The sequence below is a fragment of the Uloborus diversus genome, chromosome 7, assembly GCF_026930045.1.
Source record: "Uloborus diversus isolate 005 chromosome 7, Udiv.v.3.1, whole genome shotgun sequence".
NCBI lineage: Eukaryota > Metazoa > Arthropoda > Arachnida > Araneae > Uloboridae > Uloborus > Uloborus diversus.
Window position 1 is genome coordinate 24,181,240 of NC_072737.1, and position 20,978 is coordinate 24,202,217.

Consider the following 20,978-nt stretch of genomic DNA (forward strand, 5'->3'; position numbering starts at 1 on the left):
TGCATACCCCAATATTCGAATCTTCATTCCCTTTTATAATTTGCACATTACTTTGTGTGCAAACATTTATGGAAGACAATACAAGGTCTATTATGTGTGGAGTGGATAGATTATATCAAGATGGATATAAACCGAACGCGCTAGCATGACGCATGGCTAAATACTCTTACAGGTCTTGAAAATTTTTGACTTTTCTCTGCTAAACCGATGCAGCTCATGCAGCCACCAATCAAATTCAGCGTTTCAATGCAGATCATGCATCCACCAATCATAATTTAATGTCTCAAAGTTTGTTTACATTTTTGATTGGACGTCGCCCATTTTGACCGCAAAAGGCGCCACTAGGAACCTCTGCATCGACCAATCAATGGCAAAGTCATGTAAAAAAAGGGGTGTCCTGTGGCGCCCCCTTTAATGCTATGGGTTTCAGCGATTGCTACGGCCCGTAAGTATTAAGTGGGGCCATGCATAAGGTTACGTTGAAGTATTGTGTGCATGACTGAATTTTTTCTGTTATGTCAAAAGCGTCAGTCACTGGGAAGCAGGATTTAACTGTCGTAATGCGTATTTCTGTCTTTGTTTTTATTTTTTTTATTTTTCTCAATTTCAAGAGAAATGATACAACGACTAGATCAGCATCAAATTTTGTTAGAACTGGGGCGGCAACCAAGTGGAAACCATCCAAGAGATGTAGTCAGCTTTTAGTGACGATTTGAGAACACAGTTTCCGGGTTTAATCCAGAAGTTTTTGGCAAAATAAGATTTGTGATGTTCAACAGACTCCGTCCACCTCCTGGCTTGGTTTCTTGGGACTTCTTGCTGTTCCTCAAACTTTCTATATAATTTGCTTTCAAATCAGCGAATATGTCTAAAATGGGAGTTTATTTCATAGATCTTTTGAGTTCAAAATATTTCGTTGGAAACAAATTATTTGGGGGGGGGGGGGGGTAGGTAATACGAGTATAGATAGACCAACAGTCAGACATTCTCCCCCATATCATAACTCAACTTCCGAAATTCTCATTGTTCAACATTTATCGACCTGCTGAATTTAATATATTTTTTCTTTCCTTTTAAGGATTTTTTGAAGCCAAATTTGAATCTTCTTTCACGTAATTTCCTAAAAACTTTTACGAGAACGTAAGCTAAACAATGGCTAACTTGCATTTGTATAAATCACTTTTTCATCTTACCTTTTGGTTTATTTGTTTTGGCAGCGTATTAAACGAAACTTTTCATAGATTCTGCAGTAAAAGGCTCGAAAACAAGTAACCAACATGAATAACAATTCCAAACAATCTCATTTGTGTAAAACATTTTCAATTTAAGGCATCCGAACCTGTTTATTTTGTTACGGAAACAAACTGTCAAGAAGATTCCGTAGGAATCCTTAAGTAAAACATTTGATGCCCGAAATGCATTTGAAAGCAGCGTTACTTGTTTCCTTTATTCGAAGATTGGAAAAAGGATTTACCTTGATCCTTCTTGTTTCGGTTACTTCGACAAATATTCCTAGTTCTGAGATATTGCCTTCCCTAATAAGATGGCCATCTGAATCCTATTTTATTTTCAATTTGCGGTTTGTGAACAAGTTGAGCAGAATGCACTTTTTCAATTTGTATGAAACTGAAAATACGGCAACAAAACGGGGCTCTTTGTTTGATGAATAAAATGGAAATTGTTTCTTCGGCTTCAAAACTTTTTCGTAAGAAAATGAATGGTTGTTAATGATGGAAGTGAAGAAACTTTGTCTATATATAGATTCCTTTCGTGTTCTTTTGTGGCAATATAACTGTCAGTAAAGCTCCTTGAAGAAACACAATTGATTTTAACCCTCAACTCGTGGGGTGGGGTATCTGAAACAACAGATGAAATGAACATTCGTTCAAAAGTTTCTTGAAGTTTATTTATTCGGCTGTACGTGTATTATGTATGTCACTAAGGTTTCTGATTCAATCTTATTTTTCTCAATCCATCTGTACAAATGATACTTTTTTACGCATATATTTGCACTTTATTCTCTGAGTTTCAAACTTTGGATTTTATTTTTAGTTTTTGAATATTCATTAGGGTAAAAATGGCAGAGACGCTTTTTTTTTTTAATTCAGGGATTAAGAAAGATATGACTGTATTTCTTACTTTTTTTATTTACTTACTAGCATTCCCGTATACCCAGCATTGCTCGGGTAATGGAATTAGCAGGGGTAACAGTGCTTGGTGCACCTAGTTTCGAAAATCCCCTATAATAATTACCTATAATTTTTTTCTCATTTTGGGAGGATCTCGGGGACCCTGGACTCCTTATATATATATATGCCCTTGTCCTTAACCGATCTTTAACTATTATTAAAGATCCTTTTAAAGTATTGATTATCTTTGCAAACACAGGCCATCCACATTTTACTGTTATACCCATTTTTATGCAAAAACTTCTTTGTATACAACATTTTTAGTTTTTTTTTCTGGTGCTAAAATTATTAAGCTGCTTGATGAACTGACTTTGGAGCAAGCTACATAAAATTGGCCATGTGAAAGTCTTATCTAAAAATGGATCGCTGCTACTTTTAATGTCTGTCATGTCTGTCCTTGTGACTTATTAACTGTTATTGCAAGGCAAACTTTTACAGGAAACTACACTCTTCTAAATTCAAAAGGATAGTCCGCCTGTGATAATGTTCTTAAAAACTTCGTTTCTAGTTTTGAAAAAATGAAAGCATAAGACAGAAACATTATTATTTGACTTGAGAAAAGCCTCGAAGAATCACGTGAGAAACAAAAACAATATCAAATTTAAAATTCGCTATCGACCAAAAGTTGAGATGAAGTACTGAATAATGATTTGAAGGGAGGAAAGCCTCCGAAAATAAGGGATTTAAATTTCAGTGACATGTTTTAATTTTACAGAAATTAAGGGGTTTTAATTAATTTCTCCCGAACTAATTGGTATTTCGAAAAATCCTTTCTTAGTGGATACTTTCGTAATTATGTGGACATGCATGTCAAATTTCAAGTCTGAGGCTTCAGCGGTATTGGCTGTGCGTTGATATATATATATATATATATATATATATATATATATATAATCTCAGGACATTGATTTTTATATATTAAGATAGACGCTTCCTTCTTAACGGTCAGTTCTTATTCGACCGTGCTCGAGTGTGACACGTGTACGACGAAAAGATTACTTAGTGCGAGCATTTTTCGACGAAACTTTCGAGTCTTTGCTGTGTTAAATGTAAAACAAAAATACCGTAAGGTAAGAATTGGGAGGGGGGTAATGCTTGATTTAGCTTATTATTAACTTATTTCAACTGCATTTGGCAATATATGTTAATACTTACGTACTTTATGCATATGTGCCACCCCCATAATGAGGAGGGATGCAAAACTTTTCAAAAGTGTAAAGGAAAGGTATTTTATTTTTGCCTGTGTTTTGTTTTTTTTTTTTTTTTTTAGAATGCCGAGAAAATTCGTGAGGAAGCATACGGTAATCAGGGGGCATTGGAGTGAAGAAAACTTAATTCTGGCTATTGATAACTTTTAAAACTAGTATGTTGTGGCCATCACGAAACTTTCTTCTATATTTTTCCTTTTTCTGATCCCTCCCCATGCTTGACGAGGAAGCAATATTCCTAACAAAAACAAAATTACACATGCAAAAACTTGACGACCATCCCAATGTCTGAATTATTGTAAAAGCAAAGCAAAGAGCGAAAACTGAAAGTTATTTTAAAAGCCTTGCTTGAAATAATTACAAATATTTTATTTATTAACAAACATAAGATGACAACAGTTAAAAATTTTAAATCATTGAGATAATATTTCCGGTCATTTCCATACAATTAAAATCACGAGAAATACGCAGACGACAATCTATTACGATTTATCTTTCTTATTGTTGCAATAAAGCTATTTTTATTCGCAAAAAAAAAAAAAAAAATCAACACCTCTTGGAGCGATTGGAGTCAAAATTGAACCAAAGCCTGTTTAAGTATGGATTCACATATATTCCAAATTTCAGCCAGAACGTAGCATTACTTCTTGAGATAGGGCACTCACAATGGAAAAAAAGAACGGGCGATTGCGCTACCCCCTTTTTAGCTGTTGACACCAAAATAAAATCAGCTCTTATACCCACTAAGGGCTACTTGTCAAAAAATTTTTGTTTGATTCCGTTCGTTATTTCTTGAGATACAGCAGTCACAATTGACGACAAAAAACGTTCTATAACTCAAACCCCGTTTGAGCTATTGACACCAAAATTGAATTAACACCTGCTCTTGTTAGGGGCAACATGTGGACCAAATTTTGTTCGATTCCGCCAGTTACTTCCTGAGGAATAGCAAGCACGCGTAACTCAAAAAACGTCCCATTGCTCCACCCTCCTTGGAGGAATTCGCGCCAAAAACCAATGGGCACAAGTTCACATATGGGCACATATGTGTACCAAATTTCGTTCAATTTCATGCGGTAGTTTTTTCTGTAGAGCGGCCACAAAAAACTGGTCACACACAGACGTGACACACACACATACACACATACACACATACACACACACATACACACACACACATACACACAGACATTTTCCAAAAATAGTCGAAATGGACTCAGCACATCTCAAAACGTTCGAATCTGTCAAAATTCGAAATTCGAAAATTTGCACGAATCCAATACTTTCTTCTATATATTAGATATAGAAGAAAGTAAAAAAGGAAATATTAAAAAAAGGAAGCTCGAAAACTTGATAGAATGCCGTGGGAAATGCTATATCAGGTTTAAAAGCTTGTGGAACATTCCCACTCAATCCTAATGCCGTTCCAGATAATTTCTTTGTTATATCTGATTTAATTGGAGTAGCTACTCCTGACATTCTCCTGAAAATGCTGCCACTCTCTAGCTCTGCCTCTACAAAAAACATCAAATTAAAGGCAGAGCCCGATCATTCCGATATTGGACATGGGGCTCATTTGTATTTCAGGGCCCCCCTAGGACCCATATTTCGATACTTGCGTAATAACACAACCATGCTAAATTTGTTGGTAACCTCATATCACAACGTTTAAAAAGTAGAAGAGATATACAGTATACGATAATTATATAAGATGGAGTTAAACTTTGCCAGTTTACCGTAAATATCAAAGGTATTCATGATATACCTTTTAATAGTAAATACAGACTAAACTTGGAGTGGTTTTGAGATTTGCACCAAAGAGATCAATTTTTTAAGCAGAATTTTTATCAACAAATTTTCCATGTCTTTGCTTTTGCAAAAATATCAATGCCATCATTGTACTCTAGATTCTGAATGAAATCATTATTTATTTTTAAGTAGCATGATAAACTAAGGAGATTTTGGGCCCCTTTAAAATCTAAGAACAGGGGCCTGTGCCCCGCATGCTACTGTGGTAATCAGGCTCTGATTCCAGGTAAACATCCACTAGTAAAGAAACACCTGCAAATATTTGTGAGAAGTCTTATCCAATCCAAAAACTACCTAGCTCGACAGTGAAGTGAAAAGAAGTTGTTGTGTGCGCGGAATGTTGGGAAAATAATTATTTAATGAAAAAAAATGACTGTATTAAATGTTTCTTATGCCAAAAATGGCTGTATGAGTCATGTGCAATGTACGCTCCGCACTGTAATAATTGCGGTAGGGAAGTAATCCGCAAAAAGATAAAGAGCAAGGAATAATAACATAAATGGCATCTCTCCCACACTATATGGCGTCTCTTCCACACGTTATGGGAGAGATGGGTGGCTGTCAACTTACAATTTTTTTTTTTTTTGTTTCTTTTTTGTATAACCCTAAATGCAGTTAATGGTAATTTTAATGCTCAATAGTAGTGCAACTTCAAAATAAAACAAAGAGTTGATTTATATGATTTTTAAAAAAAATTTTTAACCTAATTTATACAAAAAGTATGGTATCTCTCCCACTTTTACCCTATGTATCATAGTATGAAGTATCAACTTTCTAGAAATAAAAACTCCTGTACTTGAAAAATAATAATAGTACGTGTTACGGATTTGACCGTAATTTAGCCAATCAGGGTTGACCTGTTTCAGATCTGAAGGGATCTTTTCCTCATAAATAAAACTTGTTTCTATTTGACTTATTTTAATGTGCACAAAATTTAATTACATCGAAGAAAAGTGAAAAAATTTTCCAGGTTGGAAAGTTTTTAATTATGTGTTTGACGGGCAATTAAATCTTAATACCTAGGAAAGAATTTTGTTCTTCGAATTCTGGTTTACTATTTATTGCACGTCCAGTTTTCACCAACATCCAAAACGACTTATATCAAATTTATAGCAACAATATGGTTTTCCTCAAAAGCTTAGTTTAAAATGTATTTAGCTTTTGTTGCAAGCACAGTTTTAGTTCTTTTGAAAATGTACTTACTAGCGCAGTGTACTGAAATTCATACAGTGTAAGTTATAGATCTTAGTTCACATAACAAAATTTTTAATGTAGGTTGACTTTCAGATTTATTTTACTTTGTGCGCTCAAATGTTCTTTAGATTGATGTTTCGAAACCTCTTTCAACTTATAACGCGTCGTTTTAAAATAAAACATTATGCAATCCTGTTGAGTACGGGTGCATTATGAATATATACGCACCGTTCAGAAATATTTTAAACTTAATCCCTATCAGACAGTTTTCAATTGCTTAAGATTGACCTGAAACTTTTAAATTGTGTTTTTAGAAACATTTAAGTTGTTTTTCTTTTCTATTTTTCAGTTTTTCGGGCGTTTAAAGTGCTACATTCAAACGCGTTTTTGTGTGGCCTTTTTTTTGTGCGATTTTTTTTTTTTTTTTTTTAATGCAGTGTATAAAAATTTCAGTAAGATTGGGACTCAATTGAAGAAATTCTTTGTAAAATGGATTTAATCTTTATCTTCTTTATTACTAATAATAAAGCAGAAAGTCTCTCTGTCCGGAGGATGTCTGGATGTCTGTAGGATGTCTGGATGTCTGTGACGCGCATAGCGCCTAAACCGTTCGGCCGATTTTCATGAAATTTGGCACAAAGTTAGTATGTAGCATGGGGGTGTGCACCTCAAAGCGATTTTTCGAAAATTCGATGTGGTTCTTCTTTTATTCCAATTTTAAGAAAAAAAATATCATAAATTACGAAATTATCATAACGTGGAACCGTAACATGGGCACAAGCCAATTGGCGAGATACGAAATTATCATAACGTGGAACTGTAACGTCGGTACAAGCCAATTGGTGAGAAAATTCACCATACATTATTTGTAAATATACAAGCGAACCAAAAGACCTTTAATTTTTCTATTACGGGCGAAGCCGTGCGGGTGCCACTAGTTACTAATAATAAAAGCTGAATGTCTGGATCTCTCTCTGTCTGGATCTCTGTGACGCACATAGCGCCTAGACCGTTCGGCCGATTTTTATGAAATTTGGCACGAAGTTAGTTCGTAGTATGGGAGTGTTCACCTCGAAGCGATTTTACGAAAATTTGATTTTGTTCTTTTTATATTCCAATTTTACGAAAATTTTACCGAGCAAATTATCACAACGTGGACGAATAAATTACGGAATCATCATAACGTGGAACCGTAACATGGGCAAGCAAATGAATATAGCAAATTGGCGAAAAATTCATCATCCATTATTTGTTGATATACAGGCGAACCAAATGACCTTTTAACTTTCTACTACGGGCAAAGCCGTGTGGGTACCACACACAGTAGTTCTTTATAAAACGAACAGGTTTTTTTTTATACGATTTTTTTTTGTAATTTTTTTTGTATTTTTTTTTTTTTTTTTTTTTTTTTTGCCTATCCACCGCATTAAAACAGGCTTGAGTATATGTGTTTAAATGACTTGAAACAGTCATTTTGTGTTATTGAAAGTGCAATTACCTATTTTTCCCTTGGACGTCATTCAACAGACTTTCAAAGCAATTTTTATTTACTTTTTTTTAAATTCTGTATTACACATGGGCAAAAACTATAACAAAAAAAAATTTTTTATAGCTGGGACGCAGTTGAAGGTAACATTTCTCGACACTGCTGGTGACTTACAATTTCCAGCCATGCGTCGTCTATCAATAGCCAACGGACAAGCGTTCCTCTTGGTGTACAGCGTGGACAGTGAAGAATCTTTCAACTTAGTAAAGCAGTGTTTCGAAGAAATTAAAGAGCAAAAACCCGACTTTCAAGAGTTGCCAATAATGGTGAAAAAACTTTTAGTTTTTATTAAAACCATACTTCTTGAAATAATCAATGAATTTTAACGAAAATTGCAAGAAAATGTGGCTTATTCTCAGAAAAAGCAGGAATCTATTGCTTTAAAAAGTATGCTTTTGTCATGTTGTTGATATCAAGTCTGTAGACACCAATTCCACAGACTTAACAGTGTCCACAGATGCGATGACAAATAACTGAAATAACCATTGTGGCATCACCCGTGTAGCTAAGATTAAAGTGTACTAATCACTTAGAAACTTTGAGCAAAAGTTAAAGTAATAATTTTACATTATATTTTTCTTTAATTTATTACTGCATTTTCTTAGCTGCTCAGTGATGCAGTGAAAGGCAATCCTTACACCAAACTTCAACAACAACCCACCTGTTGAAGCTTGAACCTTTCTCATTTCAAACAATCTAAATGTTAAAATTTAAATAAATAGACACATCTTCTTTTCTTGCCATCTTCCATTTTAACTTTAGGATATTGGAATTGAGCTCTGTCATAGTCTTTACTATTTACGTGTAACTCACTCTACCGGAAGGAGTTTACTTTATGTAAGAAATGTCAAAGAATTGTTCCAAGCCTTGAAAATAAAATAAAATCAATAAATAAAAATAACATTAAAAAAAAATTAATTTGAACGTTGACATCTTGAATTCAAATTATGTTTTTCGCAATCACGAGTGTGTGTGTATGTAGGCGTGTGTGTGGGGGGCGGCATGGTTTGCTTGTGTGTGGGGATATGTGTATGTAGGCATGTGTGTTTGTGTGCGTGTGTGTGGGTAGTTGTGTGTTTATGTGTGTGAGGGGTATGTTTGTGTGTATGTGTAGGTGCCTGTATGTATGCGTGTGTGTTTGTGTGTATGTGTGTGTTAGTGTATGTGTAAAGGCAGGCAAGTAAGTGACGCAACTTGGAGATGGTTTTCGCTAGAAGAGCAGCATAGTGAGGCAGCCAGCCGACGGTGGTGCTTCAGAGGGAGGCGAGGGGAAAATAAAATCATAGGAATTCATAACTGTCAAGTGAGAACAATAAGCAATCGTGATTGCTCTAAAAAAAACCTAGCTACCACTAAAGCATTAGTAGAGTCTTTAAAATGTCTAAAAGGGAAAGCTATTATGAGGGGACGGAAAGTAGTTTACGTCGTGATGCCACGAAAGTATAACTATATTTCTTTTCTATAATAAAGGAAAAAATCGATTATAGCATTTATTTTTTTACGATTTTCTAAGTTTAAGTTTAGTAATCACAAAAGATACCTTGAGTGCCGATCCAAAGACCTTTTAAGTATCCTATAAAGAACACTACCAGGTTTTAGTAGAAAAGTTGATCCATTTTTTACATGTAAGTTTCTATTTGAACTGCTATTGAACGTGACGTTATTATAAACTAAGTCATGAATCCAGAGCTTTCGTTTGGAAAATGAAGGGGGGGGGGGGGGATTGGCAAAGGCTAAACATTTTGCAGCGCCGTGACATCTACGAAGTAAACAGATTAATCATCTTTTTGTACTATCGTAAATACAAGTAACAATTTAGTAAAAATTATAAGGAAAACTACCAAACCCCTTTAAAAATTTCGAGATTTTAAAGCAAAATCAAAACATTCGAATCTTTAATGAAATCACATTGAACTTACTAGACATAGAAGGCTTTAGCCCACAGCTTTCGTTTGGTTAACAAGGGGGGGGGGGGAGGATTTGCAAAGACTAAAAACTTCGCAGCGCCGTGACATCTACGAAGTTTTTTTGGAGTAAACAGATTTATCATCTTTTTCTACTATCCTAAATACAAGTAACAATTTAGTAAAAATTATATTAACAAGGAAAACTACCAAAACCCCTTTAAAAATTTCGAGATTTTTAAGAAAAATCAAAACATTCGAACCGTTAATGAAATCACATTGAACTTACGACATAGAACGTTTTTTTCCCACAGCTTAGTTAATGGTAAGAAGCATGAAAATTTAGATAATAAATAGTTAGGGCTTGATGTCAAAAACTGAGTGGTATACGTTCTCTTATTCAACGCATGTAGTGTGGAAATCAACGCACTCAATACGAAAAGGTGGATATAAATTATGTCTTTTAAAGCTAATATAATTAGTTTTATGTAACATAGCGTCACAATCGTGACGTAGAAAGACCTAAAAAATTGATTCATCCTTTTACGAAAGCTTTTATTTAACCTTTAATCAAAACGTCCATTTATGGTTTTCTTTCTTATAGATTGTTGGCAACAAGAATGACGTTCCGGAGGATCGTCGTCAAGTGAAGAAAGAAGATGTCAATGAATGGGTTTTCTGTGAGCTTCCTAAAGTCAGAGCAAAGGTTATCGAATGTTCTGCCAAAGATAATGTAAATATAAGAGATATTTTCCACTCGTTTCTGCAACTGGCAAAGATACCAATGCCCAGTGAAAGCCAGGCTCTGAGGAGGAGGTTTAGCACACACGTTTCAATTGGAAAAAACCTTAGGTAATTTGATACAGCTCACTTTGCGTTCTAAGACTTTTTTCGCTCAATTGTTAAACAACCGCTATATTAATAACAGTGTTTGTTAAAACAAAACATATACTCATTTGGACGAATTTGCTGTACTCTCCAGTGGTTAATATTAGAACAAAAAAATCTGTCATTACTGTCCAACTACGGATTGCATGGAATTTTCAAACGTCCAGATAAGACGAATCTATGTGAATAAGGGGGAAAAGTAAAAATTTGATGCGCGTATTCCGCTCATTTGAATGAGACTATGCTTCTGCAAAAGCTGACATCGGTAAAAAACAACAGATTCGTCTATTTCCAGCGGTAAAACGGATGTTTGTCTTTCCATACAATCCGTGGTCAGACAGTACTTTACAAAGAAAATAACGTTGTTTGAAGACCTTTGAGCTAAATTTTAAAAAAAAAAAGAAAATTAATGATTTTGTATTGTGGCACTCTTAGTGCATCCCTCCATGGTGCAGATACGGGACATTTAGCCAATGTGTGTCTCTTACATCAACACACTCTTCAACTGAACTTAAGAGGACGAGAAACACACGAAGGTTAAAACAAGAACAGAATTTATTAAACAGGTGAAAACATGTTAAAAATTATTGAAATTACACGCATGTGCCAAGAAAAAACTATCTTACTGCCACAGCACTGGCAACTTTATAGGTTTTTGAAACACTGTTGACACGAAAAGTTATCATTAGAAAAAGTTTAATTTGCATAAATAACATGAATAAAGTAACATGAACACAATACATTGGGAAGTATATTCTACAGTTGAAATTCTTTAACTTTAGTTCTAATAGTATTAAAAGGACAGTTTGTTGGTATTAAAAGTAACGCATGAATAACACAATTTCAGTGTCTTTTCTTGACTAATAACAAAGCTGAAAGTCTCTCTGTCCGGATCTCTGTCAGGACTCTGTGACGCGCATAGCGCCTAGACCTTTCGGCCAATTTTCATGAAATTTGGCACAAAGTTAGTTTGTAGCATGGGAGTTTGCACTTCGAAGCGATTTTTTGAAAATTCGATTTTGTTCTTTTTCTATTTTAATTTTAAGAACATTTTCCCGAGCAAAATTATCATATGATGGACGATTAAATTACGAAATTATCATAACGTGGAACCGTAACATGGACACAAGCCAATTGGCGAGAAAATTCACCACACATTATTCGTAAGTATACAGTCAAACTAAAAGACCTTTTAATTTTCTATTACGAGCAAAGCCGTGCGGCTACCACTAGTCTAAAATAAATCAGTAAAGTATAAGCAACGATAGAAATAAAATCACAATGTTTTCGTTATTGAAATTTAAAACTAATGAAACTCGTTAAAATATAAGCGTCTTAATTAGGATCAGGAAAAGTATAAAAAATAGGCTGACCGGTTTTGAGAGATATCACCCCCGTTGGCAGTACCTAGGAGATAAAGATTATCCACTTGATTATTTATCCTTATTGCTACTGCTAGCTCATACAGGGTGATGCGCGAGAACTTCCTTTTTTGAAAATGAAATTAAAAAATGTACATACCTAAAAATTCTTTATTATTATCTTTTTCCTGTCGTTCATAATGGGAGATTATGCGTTACACTGTTTTAAAAACAAGATCTTGTAGGTACAGGCGTCCCTTGTATAACACGGTACTTCTACAACACGGTTTCGATATTACATCCTCCGGTACGAAACTTGAATTTAATACTTCGTGGTTTTGATATAACTCAAATGTGATATTTATAAAAGATGGAATTTCATTTTTGTTGAATACAATCTGTTAATGGTTGATAACTCTAATAAGTTTTTAGTTTGTTTTATGAAACTTGGTCTTGATTAACACAGTAGACATCCCTTGATTTACATTTGTTTGTAAGTCTCGTATAAAACGGTTTCGATATAACACGATATATCTTAACCTGATTTTTCTCATGCACATACATAATTGGTATTAAAAACAAGCAAAAATGTTGCTTTTAAAAAAGTCTCCTATATTACGGTTTTGATACTACACGGAACGAATTAACCGTGTTATACGAGGGACAACTGTATTGCCCTCCATTGTCAATAGACTGATTCAGTCGAACTCGGAAGTTTTGGTCAACTCTTTGGAGCCGACCGGTTACGCAGTTACGGCTCGGAAGCGGTTCTTCAGGACCTCCAGGGTTCGAGAAGGATCGTTATAAGCCCGCGACATCAGATAACCGCACATGAAATAGTCACAGGGGGCTAAATCAGTGTAGTGATAGGTTAATTACAGATATAAAGGTCAATTTTGGCCGTACCATTGCGTTGTGAAAAACCCAAAACGTAAGTTAAATATTTTTCCTGCTACAAAAAATTCAGAGGAATCCGGCAGTGACATGCAAAGCACCCAGGGGAAACACATAGATATATTACGAAATAAAAGACTTAGTATGTGGCTCGTGTGGATAAAACAGGATGAGCAAACCCAGGACAATTTAGAAAAGGCATTTTAAAAAACAAAAGATTAAAATAATTTACAAGGTGCAAGTTAAGACACAGAAAGGGGCTTTGCAATTATTACCAGGCTCGTTACTGCCTGGAGAAGAAAAACAAGGGGACACTAAATCAAAAGATAAACGAACTCAACCATTTGGCAGAAGTATTCATTTAATCCGGAGAATTTCATATTACAAAAACACACAACAGTCGTAGTCCATTAATATCGTAACTCAGGTTACAAAAAGCTAAAAAGGTTCAGTACAGGCTCGCATCACCAATAACCAAAGGAAAGTGCAGGCGTTTTGAAAAAAAGGCAGAAGTAGTTCATGCGACGAGCACTGAAAACAGTTCGTCGGAAGCTTGATGCGAAGGCATTGGTGGCTATGTCTTCCCACGCCTGTCAGCGGGGACTAAGATTTTTAGCGGCGTACTTCTGCGTTCACTGATCCAACATCGTTAGGGTGGCCCGAACCAAACAAGAGCTGCGGGAGTCGAAAACACATCTTTCGATGCCAATGGACATCTTCCAAAGTCCTCGTCGGGGCGCGGTGAGCTCAAGTCGCCCGCAGAAGAAAAAGATGGAGATGACTGCAGAAAACTCACCAGAAGACCTCTTTCCAGTTCGAAGAGTCCAGGCTTTTATAACCTCTCAAAAATCCATAGATGCTGTTGCCACTTTCATCGTCGCTCAAGCAGAAAACAATTAATTTAATCCAAATGTGGGGAAGAAGGAGTATAGAAACTAGGTCAACGCCCAAAGCACTTCCTGTTTACAGCAAGTTCACGGCCAAGGTTAGCCAAGGTCGCATTCCAAACTGCTAAAAAAACGGCAAAAAGCGACAGTTATTTTGAAACGGATATGAAAAAAGGAACCAACTCAATCGATTTTCCGATTCAATCTTCTTAAAATCTGGTTATTTGTCATTTAACACATGACTTATATGCATATAATATAAAAGCATGATTAATACATTTCAAATAATGAAGGGTATTTTCTTTTTTAAAAAGAAAAGGTATTAGAATGAGTTAATTTTAATAAAACATGTCGCAACATTTTAATAAATCATAAAACATGTTGTGACAATTAGCATTGGCTAAATCAGGCGAGCGTGCATGTCAGTTTGAGTCCCCCCGATCGAGCTGCTGTTAGAAAAATACGCCTCCACAGTAAAAGCGCGATGCTGTCTCGATCAAAGCATGATGGCAAATGAAAGCATGATGTAACAAAACTTCTCATTCAGATCTTTCGCCGAGACCGTCCCCACCACTCTGTGATCCCCCAAACTTTTTGCACGCTAAATTCAAAAAAAGAAGTTCCCACTCCCCACCCTGTATTTGTCCTTATTGGCGTTGCTTATATTGTAACATTTTTCGTGCAAAGAGCCTGACTTTGATAATAATGTAACTTGTTACAAATTATACGATATTCTGTTTTGCTAATTTATAATTGAACTAAGACATTGGTTTGCATCTAATGGTTTGAAAAAAAAATATTTTCTCTGCTTAAGTAGTAGTAAGAAATAACTTTTATTACTTAAAATATAAATAAACTTTTGCGTGGGAATCATTTGAACCATTTGTAGAACGCTTATGCCCATGATGTCAGGCGTTCAGTAATGAACCGAATAGATCAGATTCTAAATAAGTAGTACAGAGAGAACAAAAATTTGTGTTAAGTTACAAATGACACAAAAAATATGAAAACACATTAAATGAATGAAAAAAAAAGTTGGAAAAATATTTCAATTCGTTCAAAGTTACTTCTAAAGCGGAAGAAACTAGAGTTTATTGCTCTTACTTGCACTGGATATTTCTCTAGATAAGCGGAGAAATAACGGTTTCTATTAAAATTCTTGAAAACGAACAAAAACTTCGTGTACCATTTCAGGGAAAGCCAGATTGAAAAGAATGAGATAAAATGTTCCAAATTTTATTTTTTCTCATTTTCTTCACTGATATAACCATCTAATTATTGTTGAAGAAGCTCTATGCTTGTGTTTGTAACACAGAAAAATAAAGATTTTCCTCCAGGTATACTTTCAAAAATAAGATTTCGGTTGTTTTAGAAGTAGGACTTCGAATTTTGAGCTCCGTTTTTACATTTTCATATTTCTGCTTCCATTAATCACTATATTAATGCTAATCTGTTCCATGTGTTTAATTGTTTTTGTTTAAACTAGTTTTTAACTGTTTCTTGTGTTTACGTTTATGTATAAGATTCTATGATTACATGTTTTTGTTCATATTTTGCATGCGACAAAGAAATGCAAACTCATGAATCCTCGAAAACAATTTCTGGATAACTCCAGCAAATGTATCTTAGACGCATGTTGAGAATCTTTTTCTTGCTATAAGAAGCATATTTACTAACAGTTTAAACACGGTCTGTAATATTTTTAAACTTCAGATTACGTTTCCTTTCGTGTTACTTTAAATATTTTGTCTGTTTCACTGATTCTTTTTACAGTAAAATTACTTGAGTATGGTTCAGCGGTTTTTTCCGCAATATCGCATAAAATACATTATGATCACAACTCATGGACCTGATTTCAAGTAATGTTTTTGAAACTACTAGACATAGTATAGTAAGCGATGCATGGTTGTAAAGAGAAACATGCCAAAAAAAAAAATTTTTTTTCAGTAACTTAAGTTCGATGTTTGAGCCTTCTCACACAACGAACATGTAATTTGCACGGTTCTCATGCCATGCGATTTCTTTTCATGTGGTTACGTCAAAGTCTGGCTACACCGCTTACGCTTTCCATGCATAGACAATTTATGACTCTTTTTCACGTTTTATAAACCCCTAAAGTCAAAACTTTAAGAACGCATTTGCTCAGCCTTACAAACCATTGATAGTGTGTCAAAATGTGGGGAACAAAATGGATTACAAGTTAGATGATGTTATGTAACAAAAGGCTCCAAAATTAAGCAATTATAATTGAACAGTTTGAACAGTAAGTAAGTTACGCCCTATAGCCAGGGCTAAGGCAGAACTACATGAAATATACCCCCAGCTCAGTCAATTTCAGCCGAGGACTGCAGTTTCGTGCCTATTAGCACGGGCTGATGAGTGCTAATAAGCACGAAACTGCAGTCCTCGGCTGGAATTGACTGAGCTGACGGTGTATTTCATGTAGTTTGTACAGTGAATGAAATACAATACCCGTACCGTCTGCTCATTGTGTCTGTGGAATTGTCGAACGTCCAGTTAAGACGAGTTTATATAAATGAGGGAGGAAGTAAAAATTTGATGCTCGCGTTTTGCTCACTTTAATGTGACTCTGCTTAATTTATAGGCGCACCTGCAAATGTTGACATCCCTAAAAACTAATATATGAGTCTACTTCCGCCTGGTCAGACTGCATGCCTCTTTTTACCTAGTTATAAAATATATACGAAAAACTAAAATTTACATTTCGTCTTTATTTTCAAATTTTTACTAACTATATCAAAACAAATCAGTTATTAAAGTCTTTCTCGCGCGCTTGAAAAATTTAGCGTTGCCAACATTATTTGGCAAATAATAGCCTTTACAGCCAACATTTATGCTCTCACATTGCTCATTTGTGTAATTTAATTTTATTGAAGAAAAACTTGGTATTATTTCTCTTCGAATTCATGCAAAAACTTTGTTGTATTTGCAGCAGTTTCGAAAACTGTTTTTTAAATCCGGTTCATCATTTGTAGTTAACTGGTTCATTAAATCTATTTTGGAATAACGAGCAACTGTTTTGCCTTTTCTTCATAGGTTTAATAGTAGTCTAAGTCCTCAACGTGAAGCTCAAAGCGAAAGTAGTCCAGAGCCTTCCCCTCAACAGTCCACTTCTCAAAAGTCTAGCAAGCCACGCAGCCGAAGCCTAATCCGCCGAACCAGCAAGAAAACTAACAAGTTAAAAGAACAGCAAACTACACCAGGATGCAGCGACGGGGATTGCCATGTGTCATGAATGCGCAACTACAGGGAAACTGGCGGCTTACCATAAATAGAAAGGAGATAAGAGTGGTCTAAACTCTCGACGTCTTGAACAGGTGTTTCTAATTGATTGGTTTGCGATTGGCATAACCATGTGTCTGCAAAAGGATGTGGACCTTACGTTAATCGTTGTAGTATATCAAGACGTTTGATCTGACAAAGTCAGTCAGTAGTTAACCATCCCAACTTTTTCCGGTCAATAAAATACTGTTTCTTTCGAAAACTAACAATTCGTATAGCATGATGGTCTGCTTGCTTTTTTTCCATCTTTCTACAATTTTTTCTCAAATTTAAAGTCATCGAGTTAATTCAAAAAGAGAATTTGCCCTGATTCTGAAACACAAGTTCATATTGAAAAGCAAATATGAGGAAATACCAAATTTACCGATTTTCAATTAATTTTTTTTGTGATTGATATTTGGAAAAAGGAACAAACTCACAAAATTGTTAGCGAAAACGAAAGCTTCTGCTGACTCGATTACTGTGTTACGCAAAACTTTTCCTTTAAGTTACGCTAAAAAATAAGGCAAAAAAAGATTTTTTTCAAAAACGGTTCAGTTCAATCAGCATGCTTGTTACTATTGTAAAAGTAAAAAGAAATCGTGAAAAAATATCTTGTATAGTTGTAGATCAAAAATCACTTGCGCAATAGTAAAACCGTACCTCATTTGTTTTAATCTAATTTCAAAACGTTCATAAAGCTATCGATAACTTTGTCGTTCTGGAAAATATGAATAATATTTTTTCGGTGACAAAATGATGCAGCATACATTTATCAATAACAGGAATTTTAAAAAGAAATAGCTATTGGATCATTGTATCTGACACCAAACAGTAAAATCCTTCTCAAACGCTTTTTTAAAGTTCTGAAAGGAAGAGAAAAAATCTCTTTTCATATGTATGTTTAGTTTATGTTGACACCTAAAGGACTTATATCATTTTTCATTCCTTCTCGTTGATTATGTAGGTCTTGATATAAGGAGGTTACAAAGAAAAAAACTTCGAATTAAACTTTTTTCATCAGGTAAAAAATAAAAATTAAAAAAAAAAAAACTATTGTATTTTTTTGAATATCCGGGAACATTGAGGTTTTATTTTCTAAAAGTTTCTTTTGATTTATCATAATTAAAAGATGTTTTCACTATTGGAGGAATTGTGGAAATTAAGTAGTTTAAGGGGAAAAACAAAGGAAAAACTTTTACTAATTGATCTGGCTTAACATAGGTTGTACATTATATTTTTTTCTTTAAGATACCTACGCAGCTAAAGAAACATTGTACGTTGAAATTTTTAGAAATAAAAAAAGAACATTTTTTACTTAGTTGGAGGAGAAAAAAAATGCGTAATTTATTCTTTCTGTATACAAATTCAGTAACTGAAGTTATAGAGCTTCATTTTGTTTAAAAAAAAGCATTTCACTCTGATTTTTCTCTTTCTATATCTTCCCACTACTCGCCGTGAAAAACAACGTTTTCTACATGAAATACTTATTTTAACATCAAACTAGCTGCGTCGCCCGGCTTTGCACGGAGCACCTCGAAAATAATAGTTATGTCTAGTGACGCGTGTTCAACAATCAGGCTTGAAAAAAAAAAAATCAATAAAATTTTGTGGCAGATTGCGGAAAAATAACCAAAGAGTAAACATTTTAAAACCCCCGATTGCAGGAAAAGCCTCAAAACAAAAACCAAAAAATTTTTTTGTTTATATTCGAGAAAAAAAAAATGGCACCAAATCTTTCATTTAATGATTTTCTTCACGCTACAACTACAAATTTTAATAAAAGCATTGTTGCGGAAAGTTGAGATGAAGCACTGAATAATAATGTGAATGGAGGAAAGCCTTCGAAAAATTGGGATTTTATGTCGAAATCCATGCTTTATAATAATTAGTTTTTAATTGATATCTGCGCTAATTATTATCGGAGGATTATGTTAAATAGCCAAACATGAAGACGGGAAGATTGCGAATCCATCGATACCTGGTTCGATGGTCAGTTCACTGTCGTTCGGGAGAAGAAGCTTGGACATAGATAGGTAGATACTCAGATTTTATATGTATAAGATGATTGTAAAAAAATCAAAGGACTTGCTACAAAAAAAAAGTAGCTCGAACTTTGATGTTTTGAAAAGGTCTGAATTAAAGGTAAAAACACCAATCCACTTTTTTCTTTTTTATATTTTGATAACTCACGGTATGTGCGTCTTACTACACTTATACAAAATAAAAATTAAAAATTATTTAAAATGCGATTTTGTGTTTCAGGCTTTAATGCGGATCATTTAAAAATTGAAATTTGGAGCTACCAGATTTTCGCAGCGAGTTTCACAATTGCTATGCTCCGGTGCAGGTATAGAATGAGGACTATTATCGCTCATGCTCATCGATAAATTCGTGAAAAATCGCATCGACTATGACATAATTTACGTCTTTTTAGAACATTGTAAGGGGTAATTTTTTCTAAACCAACATTTTGTAGCACAATCTATGCTACAAACCATTGGTTATTTCGTTTTGTTTCTTTGCATAAAAGGTATTATTTTATTTATTAGAACAAGTAATATTCGAGCCTTAGAAATTTTTAAATCAGCTATGATATTTTCCTCTAAGTAATCATATATTTTTTTTTATTGAATCTTCTTTTAATTCTATGTAATCAAGTAGAATCAATGGTTTGTTCTTAAGTTATGTATCAAATGTTAAAAAACATTTTGATTTGATGCGAAGACACTATGACATGTCCTAACTGCAAACTATGCGGACTTAAAATGTAATTTAACTGCTGAAATTCATCAGCTTATGAATTTTCATACATGAAAATAAAGTACTTGTACAACCCTACTTGAGAACAAATGCCCTGAAAAAAAATTTTTTTTTATTAGTGTCTCATCATTTTCTATTTCAAGCTATTCATTCTATCACAGACATTTCGAAAAAAAAATAATAACAACATTAAATCATACAGCATTTTAAAGAAGGCTAAATAGTTTATCTTCCGTTCGTAGTCAGCTAGTTTGCGTTTTACAATTAATAAAAAAGGTGAGTTTTAATAAGACTTTTCTTCAAAATAGTTAACTTGAGCTGCTGAATTTTTACTCTTGCACCTTTGTATTAATGTTACAGAAATGTTTTTTCTTGAAATTTAGAAAAAAATAAGTTTTATAATCATGATTTTTTCTCATGTTAGTTCTGTAATAAGAACTTTTCATTATGAGTAGAACGATTTTTCAAAGGCTTGTTTGTCCACTGTGTTATTTGCACACTCTAATCTTTAAATTGGTCAAAATATTCAAAAATCCTTCATAAATGACCTATGTACAAACCATTGATACTTTATTATGCACAAAATGATAAATAATCAATTGAAAAAAATCTACTTGAAAAAACTTCAAAAGTAGTGAACATGACTTAATTTCTGTGAGAGTGTGACCCGAGAACACTCTTGTATTTTCCAAACAGTTTAAAATGTTGTTCATGAATACTATGCAATGTATATATATTCCCATTGAGCATGAAATCCATGCATGGAGTCCTCAAAGCGATCTTTGTCTATCTTTGTACATACTTTGAATATTCAACTTTGTAATGACAAAATCAAATACCAAGCATCAGTGCTTTAATGTAAAATGTTACTTTTCTAATAAAAAACATGCCTAATTGTTCATAACGTAATTGTTAAAACAGTTTGAAAAATGAACGAAAATAATAAACTTTTGTGTGATACGTAGAAAACATAGAACGTCTTAGACAAGCTATAGTTTAAATGTAATGTAGAGTTGAAATGATTTATTTAGTTGCTTGATAATAAAATTTAAC

The 20,978-nt window shown here is 34.1% G+C and overlaps 1 protein-coding gene across 1 annotated transcript in view; it reads left to right on the forward strand.

The window, feature by feature from the left end:
• The window catches only part of LOC129226102 (ras-related protein Rap-1b-like), a 146,554-nt gene extending 129,418 nt beyond the window's left edge, over positions 1 to 17,136 (forward strand). The window contains exons 3-5 of the mRNA XM_054860699.1: positions 8,013 to 8,212; positions 10,455 to 10,702; positions 16,938 to 17,136. Of these exons, the coding sequence (XP_054716674.1) occupies positions 8,013 to 8,212; positions 10,455 to 10,702; positions 16,938 to 17,136 (647 nt within the window). The remainder of the gene's footprint in view (positions 1 to 8,012; positions 8,213 to 10,454; positions 10,703 to 16,937) is intronic.
• The last annotated feature ends 3,842 nt before the right edge of the window (positions 17,137 to 20,978 follow it).